This window comes from Rhineura floridana, chromosome 8 (assembly GCF_030035675.1).
Source record: "Rhineura floridana isolate rRhiFlo1 chromosome 8, rRhiFlo1.hap2, whole genome shotgun sequence".
NCBI lineage: Eukaryota > Metazoa > Chordata > Lepidosauria > Squamata > Rhineuridae > Rhineura > Rhineura floridana.
In genome coordinates, this window is record NC_084487.1 from 105,345,843 (window position 1) to 105,364,945 (window position 19,103).

General features: G+C 41.1%; 1 protein-coding gene and 1 long non-coding RNA gene across 3 annotated transcripts in view; one reads left to right on the forward strand and one right to left on the reverse strand.

Moving 5' to 3' along the window:
* TBC1D22A (TBC1 domain family member 22A) overlaps nt 1-19,103 on the reverse strand; it is a 177,025-nt gene that overhangs the window by 117,125 nt on the left and 40,797 nt on the right. For both annotated transcript variants that reach the window (XM_061640276.1, XM_061640274.1), the window contains exons 5-7: nt 16,286-16,356; nt 9,477-9,605; nt 7,670-7,732 (exon numbers count right to left, since the gene is read on the reverse strand). In XM_061640276.1, the coding sequence (XP_061496260.1) occupies nt 7,670-7,732; nt 9,477-9,605; nt 16,286-16,356 (263 nt within the window). The remainder of the gene's footprint in view (nt 1-7,669; nt 7,733-9,476; nt 9,606-16,285; nt 16,357-19,103) is intronic.
* The window catches only part of LOC133390856 (uncharacterized), a 48,788-nt gene that overhangs the window by 18,892 nt on the left and 10,793 nt on the right, over nt 1-19,103 (forward strand). The window lies entirely within an intron of this gene.

Below are 19,103 nucleotides of genomic sequence, written 5' to 3' on the forward strand. Positions count from 1 at the left end.
AAATTCACTGAAGAATGGATTCAATTTTTTAAAAAATGAAATGCATACTGAATGAATGAATGAATGAATGAATGTTTATTACGGTACATAGACCAGCAAGAAAAAATACAAGATAAAAAATTCATAAAAAATAGAATATAAAGTTTAACAATTAAAACAATTGAAACAATTAAGCCAGGGATACTGCTGGAGATAAATTCATGTTGAAAACAGTACTATATTAGTGCTCTGTGATCAAGTTCCTTCTGGAGCGTATGGCAGCCGTGCAGAAGCTTGCCACCTTGGTGGTCACTTGAGAGGTGGAGTCCAATAAAAGAAATTGCACATAAAAGGCCTCATCCAGGCCAGGTATACTTTGAAGGATAGGGGTAATTAGGGCAGAACATAAATCGCGATAGAAAGTACAATGGAGAAGAACATGGTCCACTGTCTCGATTGCCCCTTCACCGCAAGGACAGAGCCACTCCTTTACTGGAATTTTTTTAAACTTTCCCTCCAGGTAAGCCAAAGGTAAAATGTTGAATTTGGCCCGAGTAAAAGCTGTCCTAAATTTTGGTATTGTCAAGGTGGTTAAATAACAGGCAGCGCTGAATGGTCTTGAATTAAACCTGAGATAAGAGTAAGCTTGCGTTATGTGATTTTGAAAGTTGGTATCCAAGAGTCGTTGGAGTATTAGAGCTTTTGCTTTGGGATGCTCTAAAGTAGAGATCGACGTGATAGAAAAGCCTAAACTGAGCAATTTCTCTTTCAAAGACCGTTTCCAATTGGACTGGAAAGAATCAGTCAGTATAAGTGGGGTCAGGCTGATTGGAGCAAAGAGCATTTTTAGCCAAAAGGTTATCTTGCTCATCCAAAAATGTGTTTCTATTTTAGGGGCCCCAACTTCTAAGCATAGACTGGAGTTAGAAACACAGCTCGGGATACCGAGAAGGGAGCGTAAGAATCGAGTTTGAACCGACTCAAAAGGGGCGTAGGTGGGATAAATGCAAACTTGCGATCCATAAAGCATCTGAGCGATGACTTTAGCTCCAAACATATGAATTGCTGAGGGTACATGTTGGCCACCTTTAGAGTAAAAAAAGGAAAGAAGGGCTCTCAAGCTTTTTTGGGCATTTGAAATGGCTCTCCTTGCTTGATGGCGCCACGTGCCAGACGAGAGTAACATTACCCCAAGATATCTAAAGGTGGACACCTGTTCTATTTGATGGCCATTAATCTGCCAGCGATGGATGGTCCTTTTCCTTGAAAAAACTAGTATCTTCGATTTGACATAGCTAATTGACAAGAGCTCCTTCTCGCAAAAAGAAGCAAGCGCACTTAATAGGCGTCTTAGCCCGATGCATGTTAACGATAGCAGGACTATGTCGTCAGCATACATAAGGATGGAAAGAGGCCTTTGAGACAGTCTTGGCTGATGGAAGCAGTACGGAGTAAGGTTGTCGATCAAGGAACTGATGGATAAATTAAACAGGGTAGGAGCTAGAATACACCCTTGTTTGACGCCCTTGAGGGTAGAGATGGGCCTGGATAGCTGGCCGGCACTATTGCATCTGACACGCATGTAGATGTTGTCATATAAAGGGCGTATGAGTAACAAAAGGCACCTGTCAATATTCATGGACTCCAGTTTCGCCCAGAGCCTGTCTCTAGGAACCAGGTAGAATGCAGATTTGAAATAAATAAAGACCGAGTATAAAGCACCCCCGGACTTGGTCGTATATTTTTCGGCCAAGTGTTGGAGGACTAAGCAATGATCTATGGTGGAGCGATCCGCTCTAAAGCCAGCCTGTTCTTCAACTAGGATATGGTCTTGGACTATCCAGTCTTGTAGTTTCTCAAATAGATGACGAGCATACAGCTTGCTGACTATATTGAGGAGGCTAATTGGTCTATAATTGGAGGGATCATTTCGGGAGCCTCTTTTGTAGATCGGTATTATTATGGCAAGGCCCCAGTCCTCTGGGATACAGGCGGATCTGTCTTTGGTGATGAATACGGCAGCCAATAATGGAGCCCACCACTCCCGGAAGGCTTTAAATACCTCGGCAGGGATGTTGTCAGGGCCCGGGGCTTTGCCTAGTTTCAGACTGTGTATAAGGGAAAAGATTTCCTTGGCAGTTACTGGTGGCCATTCAGGGTATTCATGTAAGTTGATCACAGGCAGTTGACAGCAGGATTGCTCGCAGGCATAAATCTCAGTAAAATGAGCTTCCCAGATGTTCGCGGAGATGTGAAAGTCCAGATTAGTTGAAGGTTTGGGCCAGCCTCTAGCGACCAGCTTCCAAAAAGCACTCGAATCCCTTTGTTTAGAGGCTTTTAAGAGAGACTGCCAGCTTTCCTTTTGAGCAAGAGCCTTTTTATGTGCAATCAGACGCTTGTAGGCTTTCTTCAATTCCAAACAATCAGCAAGCAAGAACTGGGAGTTATTGGCTCTATATAGAGTGAACTTGGCCAATAGCTTTTTTTTTTAGGGCCAGACACTCATTGTCAAACCAAGGTTTGGATTTGCCTGTGGAATGAAGATCTTTAGTCTGAGGTTTGGGCGTTAAGTCGGTCTGTAGCAACAGAATCAATTGATGGAAGGAATCAAGGACAGTTTTTGAAGATACCGCAGTAGATATGGTTTCACAAAGCGCAAGGGATCTGGGCGAATTTAATGTTTCCTTCAGGTCCTTATCTAACGTGACCAACCATTTGATACAGTTTGGCTGTACTTTGTACTCTTCATTCAGAAGAGGCTCCTGTTTAAGGTGTACTGGGTGGTTACCACAGTGCAAAGTAAGGGCTAGGGGAAGATGGTCGCTTTCGGACCGGTTGCCCACTTGGCACGACAAACGGCATGATAAAGGTCATGAGAGAGCGCAAAATAGTTGATCGTGGATGCTCTCGGACCCGATAGAAAAGTAAATTTGCCGTTGGTATCACCCTTTGCGCGGCATTAGCAAGGAGTAAGTTTAACTTGTTCAGCATCAGCATAAAATATAATCCAGGATAATTAAATCCATTGTCCTTTGAGTATCTAACCAGTATGCCCAAGTGCTGGTCTATTATCGGCAAGGCCTCTTGGAAATGGGAAAAAAGGGCCTCGTCGCTCGGACCAATTCTAGCGTTAAAATCCCCAGCAAGAATCACCAGGGCCTTGGGATACAAGGTCGATAATTTGTCGATGTAGGCTTCAAGTTTTGACATAACAGCCTTAGCTGAGGTCTTTAGACAGCAGGAGGGGAGGTAGACATTGAGAAGTAATAAGGACGCCCAATCAAAGTTGATGACAAGAGATAATGCCAGCTTCTCTAGGGGATCAGGAATCTTGAAATATAGATTCAGAGCTTAATAGAAACAAGTATGCTTAGACCACCCTTAGAGCAACCCCCCTTGGAGCTAGGAGTAGCTTCAAGAGTAAAGGTTGTGAAACCGTTTAAGTCTGGTCCCTCAGCAAGCCAGGTCTCTTGTAGAAAGATGATGTCATGGTGTTTTAAATATCCCAAAAAAGTCATCTAACGCTTTGTTCTTCCATCCCGAGATGTTCCAAGATAGGATCAAAAGTTGAAAATAGGAATGATTTGCTGGTTGTCAGATTAAAGCTGGGTGAACAGGGGATGAATGTTTCCTAGTGGATGGAGAAAAAGCTGGGATATGATCAGCCTCGAAGAAATCAATTGCATCGAGGATTGGATCTAACCTGCTGACATTCGATATAATTGGCTTGTGAAGATAGGCTGCATGAGTAGAATAAGCGCCAGCTTTCTGAGGGGGTCCTGATTCGTTTGGGTCAAGCCACCTCATAGATGTCTAGGACGAAGATGCGGGGACAGTTCGAGTTTTGTGCAAGGTAAATAACTGGTTGTTTGTAATGTTGGAACAAGCCGTCCCTGGGGATGTAAAGTTCTTGTCGTCAGTAGTCAGCATGGGGCTGAGATCGATATTAGGATCAGACAGGCCCAAAGAGGCAGTCTTTGAATTTCTAGGCTGAACGTTAGGTATTGACTCGAAGTCATTTCTAGTTTCAAGCTTTCTCTCGATGTGAACCACAGAATTAGAAGTTAAAAGCCTCATTTCTAGATGTGACTTTAATGTGTGAAATCAGCCGGGAGAGATAAAGCAGAGAAGGATTCGAGTAGGATCTTTTCCTCTTTGGTAAGTGAATCAGCATGGGTGTTGGGCGCTGGAGTGAGCCCACTCTTGACCATTGCATTTAGTGATTGGATAGAATGAGAAGCTGGGTTTTGTAGACGTGAGAGTGATTCCTTGGGCACCTTAGTATCAAAGTCGATCAAATTAACTTCCAGTTTAGTGCTGGGCGGCATCGTTCTTGTGATTTTCGAAGATGGCAAACAGGAAAGTAAAGTTTGAGGCGGGGCAAGATTCTCAAAGAATCGTGTTACCAGTAGGCCGCTTGCTGCTAGCGTGTTCCTATTTCGTAATAATAGAGAGGCTTTGCCTGGATGGTTGAAAGTCACCACGGCACGTGCGTTGGCATAACTGTAGAACAAATATTCCACCTGGCTTATGTCATCAATGATCAACCCAGCTTGGATTGATCCTTCAAGGATTTTCATTAGAAGGATTTTGCAATCCCTTTGTGTTATGCGACCCAGCAGCTTGGGGTAGTTAGATAAAACCAATTTGTGGGGATTGAGTGTTAAGTTCCATCGCGGTTTTCTCTCGCACTTCAGGGAGGCTTTTGGTACCAAGAGAACAGGTGACCAAGGATCTTGCTGACTGCATACCTGATTTCCGAATAGATTTTTTGACAAGGAAGAAGGCAAGGAGTCAACAGGACCATCTTGAAGGGAGTTTGTAGGAGACCTGTCCAGTCCAGGTTTGGCCAGATATGTAGCCGGCGGTGAGGTTTTTGGCTTAGAAGGGGCATCCAGAAGCTTAAACAGCTTTTCAAAGTTCATTTTACTATAGCGATGGATCTTGGGGTGTTCAATATTGTTAGGCTTTTTGGTCAGCTTTGCTTTGACACTTCGAGTTTTGAGTGCTCTGCCTTTAGGTTTCGTATCTAATCGATCTTTCTCTCTTTTCCTCTCTTTCTCCCGGTCTGAGTTTAGTTTTATAGAGGCTTCAGCCAGTGTGGTTAAGAGACGATTGGTTTCAGTGAGAAATGCTTTTATACACTTGAGGTCGCGTGTTATCATGTTGAGCCAAGACTCCATTTCCTGCGGCAGCATTTTAGTAGGCACGTTTGTCACGTTAGATGTCTGAGATAGAGTGGGGGAATTCTGGATAAAATTTGGTCCCACAACTGGATGAACAACTTGGTCAGAGTTATGAGTTGAGACTGTTCGAATAGGTCAGCTTTATCATATCTCAGTAGCATTTTGGCTGCCTCATAAGGAGACGAGTTCTCAGCCCATGCTATTTCCTGTGCTAGATTTGAAGGAGGCTGGTTGCAGATGTTATAATCCTTAGGATGCAGGGCTTCAATATGATTCAGCGACCAGTCGACTACAGGAATGAGAAGGGAGGGGGTTTTAGCCCCTCCTTCTTTGGCTCGATTCCCATTAGTTTTTGGATTCTTAGGGGAGTAAAAGTGGGTTATTTTAGATTGGTGAATGCGACCAGCATGGGGAGATAGCTCAAGAGAAGGGGCAATTCCCAAGTTTTTATAATCCTTCCTAGTGAGAACCATCGTTCGGTTGTTGCAGGGCTGTCACTTTAAGGTAAAAAGGAAGTCTGTTCGGCAGAGACGCAGAGAGCAAGGAGAATTAATAACTTGCAAATTGTAACAAAATGTCGAGAACCAGCCAGCTCAAATCAAAACAAGGAAAAAACAAGAAAGAGCGTCTGTGAGATTGCTTTCAAGGTCAGAGTCTTAGCGTAGTTGAAAGTACAGCCGAGCCGGGATGGGGGAAGAGGAGGAGGTGATAAAATGCTATCATAGGGAAAGCAATCTTCCGAGGTCAGCTAGCAAAAGCAGGCAGCATATTCGGATCCAGATAGTATGAAGTATGAAATTGTTAGACAGCCCTTTAGTGATGATAAAATATTAGGCATTTGGTTCTTACTTCGCAGTTCCTGGGAAATAGGAAACGGAGCTCCTGTCTTAGCGTCCTTCTAGGTCGCCATCTTGCCTTCTTCCTCGAAATGCATACAGTAGGGCCCCGCTTTACGGCGTTCCGCTTTAAGGCGTTCCACTGATGCGGCAGCTTTCATTTTCAATTTTAAAGGTATTTTTTGCTCTTTTGCGACATTTTGCGACGTTTTTGCGTCATTTTCACGCGACGTGGCCCATTATAGTGAATGGGGTTCCACTTTATGGCGATTTCCGCTTTACGGCAGGGGTCCAGAACAGAACCCGCCGTATAAGTGGGGCCCGCCTGTACTATCTATTTGGATCACATACTTTTTCTTGCTCCTTACCTATGAGAAGATCCAGACTCAAGCAAACTATTGGACTGAATTCATTTAGACGGATATCTTCTCACAGTCAAATTCTGTTTTAAGCTATGTGCATATGAAGGAACAGAAGTGCATCAACTTGCCTTGCCTACCCTGCTACCCTCTGATATGGAGCTCTCCAAGATCCATCTTCCACACATGCATTTCATGTTTGCATTGGGTCTATGTAGATGGCACCTACACTGTATAGGCCTGAACAGCACCATTTGTATATCTTGATTTTGTGCTGTATGGGTTGCACAACTTGGGCCTAGGTGCAACAAGCAATACATAGTGACCTATGTGAATATGAAATCCAACAGGAAAATGGGAGATGGAGTTAGGGGCATGGCAGGATAACATGATCCTAACCTACACAGGGCTTTAAGTGCCCTTCTGAGTTGTCCACAATTGTGCATTCTCCCATGCTCTGCGACATACATAATTAAATTTTAAGAAGACAGCAGAATTTAATTTTCAGACGTATTCACTAAAAATACAATTGTAGCCCTTATGCTTAACCTTTCCTTAGCTATTGAACAATCTCCTAAATTTCCTGTATTCCATATGGGTGCATATAAGCCATATTCTGTCCTCCCTCATTACTTTAGTTTCCTTTGCCTATTTGTAGATTTAATACCATTTTATGTCTTATCAAGAGTTCTTAAGTCTCTCTCACAAGTGTTTATAACTGTTGCTCCATCATCAGCCTCTCTCAATGTTTTTTGGGGGGCAGGTAGAGGGGAAGGTATCCACAATATTTTTTATGCTAAGCAGCTAACATAGAAGTGTAATTTTATGTTATGTTAAGATGGATACCAAAATGCAAGTATGAAAGGTCTGTTCCAGAAAGGTTTGTTCCAGAAAGGTTTTCTGCATCTTCAGAATACCCCAAAGTGGCTAACAGATGCTGAACCAAAGGAAACTAAACTATTAAAATGTTCCACTGGTTTTTTTAGCTTTCCCTCACACCAACTCTGTATGTGATTGTTACCTTTACAAGGCTTTGAAATCTTCAGGGGCAAAGCACACAACACTACAATCACCAGGGATACTGCAAAAAGAGCAAACCTTTGGAGAACAAGCCCTGCCCAGGTTTTACCATCAGGAATAATAATCCATATAGTTAATACTGCAAAAAAAAATTACAGACCCAGATGAAACTGCTTGCCGAGAAGAGAAGTTTTCAGTATGACATGTCCAGAGAAAGTATGATATATACTCAGACAATACATACAACCAAACAAATCAGTTGAATTTATTATCTTGCAGTATAACTTGCCTCTGTTGCTTTGGGTTGAAGAATTAAAGCTTCTGGACTCATACGAGGAATATCTATGTGAATCTGAAAAAGAAATATTTAAATTCAGAAACCTTCAAATGATAAGAAAATTCAGACAGCAACACTTTCAACTTATTTTTTTTAAAAATAAGCTAATGAAAGAATGCAGGTTTTCAGCTTACCTTATTCTTTACGTACTTCACCATAAGCCTTTTAAAAACTGTTTATAATACATATGTACTACATAGGACTTAGTACTGTGAGCGTTAAATACAGTTAACTAAACTATAAAATAAGGAATATTTCTCAATAGTTATTCTGACATCTATTGCTACTACAATTTCTTACCCACCCTTCAACATAAGGTCCTAGGCAGGTTACAACAATTTGAAACTCAGTATTAGAAACAGCTTACAACCAGTTGCAGTCTCAGAAATAGGAGCATCTATCACAGGAACATTATCTCAAGTGGGAAGTACAGACGTTAACATTTCCCCTGTTGTACATGCTTCATCCTTTTTATGCAGGAAAATACTGCACAGGAAGAAACAAAGCTATGGAACTACTATTTATCTTGTGCCACATTTTACAATTCCTGAACTGTGTTGAACTCAGTTTGTTCCTGCTCTCCAAGAACTGAAAAAACAAAATGATAATTTCACTCTGCTTTTTTAATCTATTATTGCACAAATAAAAGCAGTTGCCTACACAAACTTCTTCAAAATGAAGATAAAACACAACACAAAAATAAAAGACACACCCAGACAGTAGATGAAAGATAGGATTTGCAGGGCAACATCTGGCTAATAGGACATATTTTGTAGTGTTTAGAAGGTGTATTTGCACCCCAGTGTTTCCTCAATAAAGACTTCCCAGAGATGTGAATTATACTTTTCCTTCCATTGTTTTTATGAGTTTTAACCTGTGTTCCCAGGTTTCCAAGGAACTCTAGGGATCCTAACAGCGATTTCACAGTGAGAAGATTAGTAATGGCCAACAGCCTCCTTGAAAGGCAGTTTGCTCTCTACTGATCTTTCCAAGTAACATTCAGATGCAGGAGAGTGGCAGATGAATTCCAAGATGCATACCCTCTTCAGGTGGGGCAATGGAGAAGTACAACTGGCTTGGCCAGTGTTTTGTGCAAGTTGCCTTCTACGAAGTGCTGGACCACTATCTCAAATGCACAGGAATTAACATTGGCAGGCATCTAGGAGTTCCTGGCATTGATGGGGAAATTATTCCCTGAAGACAGAAGACCTGGAAACCAGTGCTCTGAACTTGCAAAGGCCATCTCTGTGTTTGTATCCATGGTTAACTATACATTGAGAAAGTAAAAGAAGGACCAAGGAAATCAGTCACAGAAGGGCAAAGCTGGACAGCCTGGTCTTCTGGCCCTTTGTGTGTTCAGGAGCTCCTGAAAGATCATACACTTCGCATACACATCTCTACACAAACTGCAAGGATATTACAGCCATGAGCAGCACTATGAAAGCCAGGAGCTTTCTAATAAAGATCTGTTCAGCCCCCTCCCAAGCCTTCTCTACGCTATGAATGTGATGCAACATTGAAATGGACATTAGAATTCAATAGCTCAATACCTTTATTATGGTCATAAGGTCTGAGGTTCACTGTATTAAACTATTGGCTCTCACCAGCCATGTTATTAAACATACATGACTTATATGCCCATGTAGTTAGGTATGGTAAAGAAAGATCAAATTGTGATGCATATGCCTAGCAAAAACAGTAGAAGGGTGAAACTTGTGTGAAATTTCCATTAACAGTAGACATTGTTCAATTCCTTCACCTGTCTGTATGTATCCTGGTGAGTGTCTTCATTTCTTGAATCATAATATTGTTCCACAAAAGCAAAATACTCTTTCCGTTTTCTTTGTAAAGTGCCTTCTCGCCAATCTATATTTGCAGGGAGGTAACCCTAGAAAGTGACACACATTTAATATTGTAGCAAATTTGTTAATAAAAAAACTCTCCCTCCCTTGTAAATGGTTCTATGGCCCATTTCAGATGTACATTACCAATTTCACAAGCCTGGCTCCTTCTCCCCTCTTAAAGTGGCTTTGGTGCAGGCATATTCTGGTATGTTTTAAATCAGAATCTCCATTTCATCTGAACTGGGGAACCCTGGTTTAAAACAGAATTTCTGTCCCTTGCACAGATAGTTTGGTCCCAACTCTTTTTGTTCTGAAGTGGGTACCACATCTGTGGTGGAATGTTGGTGATTGTGCTCTTGGCTTATGTAGTCTAAATCTTTATTCCAATCCAGACCAAGTCCTTCACAAAATCCTTTCCAGTTTTTGATCAATCCATTTCTAAAACATTTCCTTTAAAAATCCAATCCCTTGTATCCCATTTTTTACTGTTTAATTTTGCTGTTTGTGTCTATTCCGTCTCAAGTTTTAGTTATTTGATAAGTCCTATCCCTTCACCTCCAACCTCCCCTTCCACACCCTCCACCCCCATGCACACACACACTCCATTCTGGCCCTAGTTGTAGTTGCATTTGATTTTAAATTCAGTGTTGTTTTTTAAAGGTCTCTGTGAGTAGTACTGAATCTGCCCAACTGTGTGTGTGCATTTACACAGTGTTGTAGTCAGAACAAGCACTGCATTAGTGTACATTTTCAGATTTTCAAATCAAGGATGAAATAGGACATGGATAGACAGTGTGGTATCTTCCACATGTTGCTGAACTATACCTCCCATCATTGGCCATGCTGGTGAGGCTTTTCCTTGCAACCACCACCACCAAACTGTACCCAACAAAAAAAAAACTCCTACATCTGGCTGAAATTTGGCAGCCATTATCCCTTCAGAAGGGGATACTATGCCTACAAATTTCATTCAAACATGTTTTTAGATGTTTTCATGATTTTAAATGTTATTTTTTTACTGTATCATTTTTCCACTTTGGTATTTGCCACTCTGGGCTCCTTTGAGAAGATAGCAATTTAATAAATTAAGTCATGTCAAAAAGGTATAACCATTTGTTGACTTCCCAATAATAGCCTTTGGAGAGATGTATGAAGATTTCCATCTTCCATAATGAGGTTCTACTTTGGACCCAATGCAAAGCAGAGCTCTTCCAAAGTGGCCCAAGGGAAATTGACACATTATCCAAAGTGGTTTCTTAATTTAATATTTTTTCTGTGGGCATCCCCATTAAATCAACAGTATTTGGCTACATTTTAAAAGGGAATGTTGGTCATATAGTACTTGTTCTTGTAGAATACCCCCCCCAGCTCTATTACTCATTTGGTTAAACATTTTGGATTTAGGATTAAGTAAGTGCTCAATACATTTTATAAGCAAAATGAAAGCCAGAAATAAATGTTGATGAAAAATGGGAAGCATCGGAGATATCAAACAGTATGTTGCACACCAGAGTATTTCTTGAGAGGTTTGGAGAAGATTGATCCATCACACACCACAAGAAGGGAAGATAAAGAAAACTTAATATAAATTATGCAAATATTTGTGTATGCATGGCAAAATACCAATGCTATTGAATTGAAATGATTGCGAGATCTATGGAAGAATGTGAATGACCTTCAAAATAACAAGGATTCAGTCTATGAATTAGGGAAAGTGTAGTGTACAAAACAATTCCACAGACAATAAAAAACTTTGATGCAAATCAATAAGCTTGTGTACATCAAGCACAAAGTAGAAAATGTTTCTGCAAAGCCATTTTTAGAGATTATTACAGATCTCTGGGTGGTATTCCATGCTAGTCCTACTCAGAATAGACCTATTGAAGTTAATAAACATACCTAACTTAGGTTCATTAAGTTCAGTGGGTCTCAGTAATTAAGATGGCTGTGTAAGAACTCAACTGGTTTAAAACACTGTATACGGGTTATAGAAAGCCTGCCACGAGGAAGCCTTCAAAAGCTAAAACTGCAACTCTGAAAGCCCAAATCAAAAGATAGCCATTTCCTCAATTTACTGGACCCTCATGTTTCCCATTCTGTTAGGCTTTCATATAGATATGGCCAAGAAAGAGACTCAGACTAAAGTCCTGCATGTGAACATGAAAAAGTTAGCTAGCACCTTCTCAATCCATTCATCTGAAATAAAAGGCAAAAGAGAAAAGAAATATGCTCTAGATAAGCACTTAATGGTGTTGATGCAAGCTTATGACACAAGAAGAGTGTTTTGGAGAGTCAGGTTGAAATGAATGTAACAGGCCACATGAAAAACTAGCTCATAAGCCTAGCAAAGCAAGCTAGTAATCATCCTGCTCTTCTTCCAAGGATTTCATGATGGTATGGAGGGTTCCCATTTTTATCTTCAAAAGCCACCCTGTAATGTCATCCTGAGAAAATAAAGAGGCTACACCCCATAACAAAGCATAAAAAAGAAAGAATCCACATGTGTAGCAAGGCAGCAAATCAAAAGTCCATTTCAAAAATACCCATCTCAGTCTAATAAATGAAGGCTTATTCATTAATAGGCAAAAAAACCCATGTGGTTTAAGAACATACCTACAGCCAACAGTTATTTCTATCAAACTTTAAAAAGCAGGGAAATTGGGCAGCTATAGTGAATGCACTAGGGGAGGAGGAGACCTGACCTCCTCTCTGTCCTGCCCAGAGTGAGAGTCACAAAACAGAGGCGAGGCTGGAATTAATTCCTGTTTTATTAGGGTAACATCAAAGGCAACGCATTTCATAGACTTAGCTGTGCTAACTCACTACATTCCCTAACTAAGCTACCTAGGCTTACTCTGCAGCGTGTGAAGAAAGTTGACTCAGCAACCGGGTCAGGGGGACGCCGCCTTAAGTAGGAAAGGTCTTCGCTCACAATCTCTGACTCCTGCGAAGTCCCACCTTCTCTCGACATCTCGTGCGGGGCAAAGTGGGGGCGAGCCTCTGCTGGCTCATCTGACAGTACAGGCTTGATAGACGCCTCAGGAGGCAGGAAAGCGTTTGAAGTGCCAGGCTGGGAATCATGAGGGGGGGTGCAGCTGGCGCATCCGCCCGGCCATGCCTCAACATCTCTGTTGAGACATCTGTAGGGGGAGCAAAGTCTGCTTCGGTGGGAGAACTGTCTGTGGGAACTGGCAGGCTGTCAGCTACTCCCCCTCCCTCATTGTCCTCGAAAGTCTCATCTACCTCTGAGTCCTCCCCCTGCCCTATCTGAGGAGGCTGGGACTCGGCCGGCTCCCCACCCTGATCCCTCTGGGAGAGCTGGGGATCAACACTCTGAGATATTGTACTGCCCTACAAATTTGTCAAAATGCAAACACAATTTGGGTTAGTCTTTCACAGTCCAACCCACTTCCTGTGTAGCTTGGAAGAATTTGGTAGCATGTGCCTCTGAGCATATGGTGAGCGGTGGCAACACCTGCAATCAGGACTGCATCTCCAAAGATAAAGAATTATATTTTTTTGTATGTTTGTTGGTGTTCTTACTTTGCTTCTTTCCTGTGTTACTACTGTTTCTACAGAGAATCTAACCTATAAAATTATATTTCACTCATTATTCAGCCTAGAAATCTGTGGCTATTTTTATTAATTTCAAAGCATTTTTGTCAGGAGGAGTCTCCTCTCAGCACCCTTCACAAACCACACTTCCCAGGATTCTATGGGGAAGTGTCTGAAGTGTCTGGCCTCAGTGTGGCCCACTGGTTAGCCAAGCCAAGCAGCTGTGAGTCTGGCTTTTAGAACACTGACAATTGGTTCTTACTGAGCATGCCCGGCCTTATCACTGAGTTAATCCTACATTTCTTAAATTAATTAAAAATCTGCTAGGCATTTTTTTAACTTTTAAACTGCAGAAGATGAAGGTCAGAGCATGGGGCAAGGTCAGTAATAGGATTACAGGTACTCTGTGAACATGGCTGATTTTTAATTAATCAGAATGGCATGGGGGGTATTTTCAATTTAACATTGCGGAATGGAAATAATCCATGCTGGCTATAGTATACGGCCACTCTCATGGCTGTCTAATTAGAAGAAGGATTTTATGGGAAAGAGGGAGCACAAAGGAATCTCATGTGCTGTAAAGCTAATCTTTCAGGGTTTGATAAACCATAGTTTCCACTTACAACCAAATCAGAACACTGATTTAATTTCAGTTTCATATCATGTTTGTAATCAGAGATTACATCAGCATCCTTATTTAAATGTAATGGAACACTGTGGTTTAACAAACCCCAGAAGATATGCATTATCATGCAAGAAAGAAGGGAAGAGCGAGTATGCAGTTAAAAACACTCATGAGATCAATATGTCTGAACTGGGTTAGTGACTTGTCCAAAGGCAGCCAACAAGCTTTACTGCTCATCTAGGCTTTGAACTCTTGTCTCTCTAGCAGAGTTCCAATATTTTATCCACTATACTGGTGCCAAGAACATGAATAAAAGTTTCCATGCCAAGATACACTATTGGGATTGGTGGAACAACATCTCTATAGGCCTTTTATTTCTACAGGCCAGCCCTACCATTAGACAGAGTGAAGCAGTCACCTCAAGTGGCAGATTCTGGGGGGCAGGAAGTGACAGTGAGGTTTTAGAAGACAAAGCTGTGCATAATACAGCCTGCTCTATGCCCCTCAAGCCAGCCAGCTTCCCTCAGATGCAATGGAGGACACTGTTTCTATGCTATTTTTGACAAGAGATCCAACTGCTAGCTTTTGCACACAGAAGGGGGGGCATCTTTTGTTCATTTCAGGAAGCAAAAAAGTCTTGGACCAGTCCTGGCGCCAGCTAACCATTTCTGCTGAAACCACAAGTTAGGTGACAGACAAAGTTTCCCAGGTATTGTATTAGCTGTGGATGCAATCTCTAGAATCCAACATTTAACTTTACACAAAGCATTGAGCTAGGATATTAAATGTCAGAATCCATTTCTTGTCATGAGTTTGCACTTTCTATAGGACATTATTAGTACCATTAGAAAACAATTTAATTTATGACTAAAGATAGCCATCTCAGGGATACCAATATTTTCCTTAGAACAGTGAAATTTGCTGTTAATCAGTTTCGAAGATTAATCAAGGCACCCTCTCTTTTGGACAGGTTCAATATCCTGTTCTCCTCCCAAGTTTTATTTTTGCAACTATAAAAGCATACATTAGCCACAAGTTCAAATCATTTCTCTCTCCTTTTGGCTTTGTAAATATGGCTATAAGATGTTCTAATTATGTTTCAAGAGTCCATCTGTGCATTTAGTCGAGTAAGAAGATATTCAGACAAATTGGGAAAGTATATGTCAATTTAATGGCTATCTCCGGAGCACCTTTGTTCTTTTCCCTAATTTTAATACATTTTATTTTTACTGCTGATATTAGAAAACATGCTAATTGCTGGCAGTTTGTAAATCAAGTTTCTAAGCAAACAGCAATGTGACAGATCTAGTGGTGTCTGTTAAATAGAAAATAAAATAATTAAAAAACATGGATTTATATATAGGCATTTGAAACCCACCCTTCACCATGGAGGCAGATTACATATTCCTCAATATAACTTGAAAGAAAATGTTACTTCTATTACTTCAGACCACTTCTACATAAAATATTTAAGGACAAGTAGACAAAACATCCATTCAAATAGTGAAAGAGTGCCTATTAAGAAATTCATCTTAAGGAATTTTACTTTAGGTAGAAAACATGGCTTCCAGCAAGCAGGGACAAGGCAAGGATATCTAATGTATATTACTTCTGCTTTGCTTCCTAAAACAAATCCCCATCAAATCAACAGAAGAACCTTGCAATCAATGTGGCCTATAGCTTTTCCAATTCTTCTTCCCAGCCAGCAGCATAGGATAAATAGATGGTCAAATTCAGCTTGAACTTCAGGATGAACAGTCAGCATTTTAAATGTATACTTTACACAGAAAAAAAGCAGTTACTGCATTCTGTGTACTCAATTTTAATTGCAAGAGACTGCTTATTAAATATTCACTGTTAAGAGCTGCATCTGAATTTTGGATTAGAAAGCACTAAGCCTGGAAATTTATCAGGACTCATTAGCAAGAATCTTTTTAAACACTGGAAATCAGACCTCTTCTGAAGTGAACGCTCCACATTCCCCACAGATTTATCTTCTTCAAAAAAAGGGGGGATGGGGAGACCAGAAAGCTGTTTTAAGTCTTCTCTAAAAAATTCAACAGTGCTAAACTGCTGGATGTGTAACTTGGAATGTTAAAAAGCTAACATGTATATTCGCTGATGAAGCAGCATCCATGATCTCTTGAGCATACACCATTGACATTCACATCTTCCTCAAAAAATTTGCCCCCAAGCAAGAAAACAAACCTAGTTAACACCAATATCAATATGCACCAGACTTTCCAATTTACACTCTTATAGTAAGACACACACATATGAATGTAATTGGAATATAGTTTCTTACAAAAAAGTTTTTATTTAACACTACAAAGTATTTAGGAGCTAGGGGGGCAGAGAAAATTGTAGCACTTGTCATGATTTACTGCTCTATTCTCTTATGACAAACCAAGCTTGAAATTGAGAATACAACAGTGTCCTTTTTGTCACACTGTTCTGGAGTGCTACTGATTAGCTATGACTCAAAACAAAATTATAAGTGGCAAGAGAAACAACACTATCATCGCAAAATACTGAAGTACTTACTGAAAGGAGCTTCCATGTAATTGGCCGAACTGGTTTTGGAATTCCTGACCAGCTCAACTTCCGTAATTCTTCTACTCTCCCCAGCAAAAAAGAAAGAGCAGACTTCAGTAAGAAACGGGCACCAAAATCCATTCAGGTTAAAGTACCTAGAAAAATCTCATTTTTACATTAAGTTATAGATCATACAAGGTACAGTGCATGAAGCATAAACAGTTAACCACAACTTACGGCTCTAGACATCATAATTTAATAGAAGAAATAGCCAAAAATGAATCTTGTATCACATAATCCTCAAGAACATATGGAATTTCAGTCCCATAATAAAATTAACAGCCTCATCTTATGGCACTCCAAGGGGACTCATCCCAACAGTGGCAGAAAGCCTTACTACCGAAAATCAGTACTGCACTTAAGGGGCTTTGGAGCAGCAAGGAGGAGTGTGGCCACCCCACAGATATTGTTGAACTACAACTAGCCAGCAGGTCTAATATTCAGCAATGATATAAGAGTTGCAGTTCAGCATCCTTTGAAGAACTACAGGTTTCCCAGTGCTACTTTATGGCTAAATTCAAAGCCATAGGGCTGGATATATCCCTTTGCCTTTGAAAATACCACCACTACCTGACAATGTGCTGGCACAAAGGCAAGCTGGAATACAAGTATATGGCACAATACATGCTTGAATAGGGCCCCACTGAAGTCATGTATGAGATAAAGCTAGCACCATAAAGCACATACCATACAGAAGCTGAAACTCAGACAGAAGTTTCAATCCAGAACATGAAGCTGTAAGACTAACTTTTTCTTCTACAACTACTTCTTCAGGCTGAACCTAGAAAGGATAGCTGTCATTTGTGATGGGAAATGGACCGCAAAGCAAGGCTAGGTTATGCAAAGAAGATCTGAGTGCAGAGGAAAGGGTCGCCAAATGTGGATGGAAAAGGAAGCCCTGTGCAGTTTTGCGAAGTGAAGGAGAAAACAGGAACTGGGAGAAAGATGGAATGGACTGAGTTCTATGGCAGAATAAGGTTGGGTAGCAGAAAAAATGGATAGAAGCAACTTGCATCATGGCTTCAGCATACAACCGTCTCCATGACCTATTGTACTTAACAGGCTTACAGTAAGGAGGTAAAGGGAATAATTTTAAAAGAAGGCCCGAGTACACTTGTTTAAACGAAGGGTGGGGGAAGGCACAAATAATAAGAAATTGCAGAGTGAGATGCACCAGCAACATAGTAGAAGCAACAAGGTTAGGAACACAAAAATTTGGGGAAAGAGCACACAGCAAAGTACAAAGCATTATTTACTGGCCTTATGAATATTGTTCCAGTGTTAATGAATCAATTTTATTGCTAACCACTTTTATTTTATTGCTATATTGCTCAATCCAGACAAGACTGAGATGCTGTTAGTGGGTGGTTCTTCTGACCGGATGGTAGATGTCCAACCTGTCCCAGATGGGGTTGCACTCCCCCTGAAGAAGCAGGTTTGTAGCTTGGGGGTTCTCCTAGAACCATCTCTGTCACTTGAGGCTCAGGTAGCCTCGGTGGCACGGAGTACCTTCTACCAACTTCGGTTGGTGGCCCAGCTACGCCCCTATCTGGACAGGGATAACCTGGCTTCAGTTGTCCATGCTCTGGTAACCTCCAAGTTAAATTACTGCAATGCGCTCTACGCGGGGCTACCTTTGAAGACGGTTCAGAAACAGTGGCCAGATTAGTAAGAGAGATGAGATGGTTTGAATATATAAAACTGATTCTAGCCCGCTTCACTGGCTGCCTGTATGTTTCCGAGCTCGATTCAAGGTGCTGGTTTTAACCTATAAAGCCTTACACGGCTTAGGACCACAATATCTGATGGAAAGCCTCTCCTGACACGAACCCACCTGTATACTACGCTCAACATCAAAGGCCCTCCTTCGGGTGCCTCCTCTGAGGAAAGCTGGGAGTCTGGCAACAAGGGAGAGGGCCTTCTCAGTGGTGGCCCCCAAATTATGGAATGATCTTTCTGATGAAGTGTGCCTGGTGCCAACACGGTTATCTTTTTCGGCGCCAGATCAAGAGTTTCCTCTTCTCCCAGGCATTTTAGTATTTTAGCGTGTGTTTTTAATTTTTTTTTAATTTTTTTTTAAATTTGTATATTTGTTTTTAATGTTTTTAATTGTTGTAAACCGCCCAGATAGCTTCGGCTATGGGGCGGTATATAACAACAACAACAACAACTACAACAACAACAACAACGTTTCTGAGGGACCTATTCATAGATGTATCCAGACTTATTCATCTGGATTCAGCAACACCTTCTCCACACTACTGCAGAATGAGTTACTCATCTGAACCATGTATGCACATCATGGGATTCTGTCCACAGTGTTGCTTGCTTGTAACTGTTACTGTACGTGCCCAGAGATTTGTTTCATTTATTCTTGGATCGATATAAAAGTAGAGTCTACACAGATCTGCTTTTCCAGAGTGGCACCCTTATCCTCAGGTAGCCCCGAAGTCCCTCTTTAACTCCTTTCACCACTTCAGAGATAAGAAACTGAATTAGACTATGACATCAACTGCCAGAGACCACCATAAATGCCTCCATGTATCCCTAAGCACCTTTTTATGTATTGTAACTGTAAGCCACATTGGCAGCCAGCCTTCAGTGAAACGGAGGGTAAAAATAAAGGATGCCAATTTGGGGAAAATCCAGTAGTTTAGTGTGTTGATAATTCAATCATCATGGTATCTGCTAAAAGTGCAGCAGTGTCATGAACTAACAGTCATGAGTTGATCAGGTCTTGTGTAATATGAGAGACCAAATATATCCG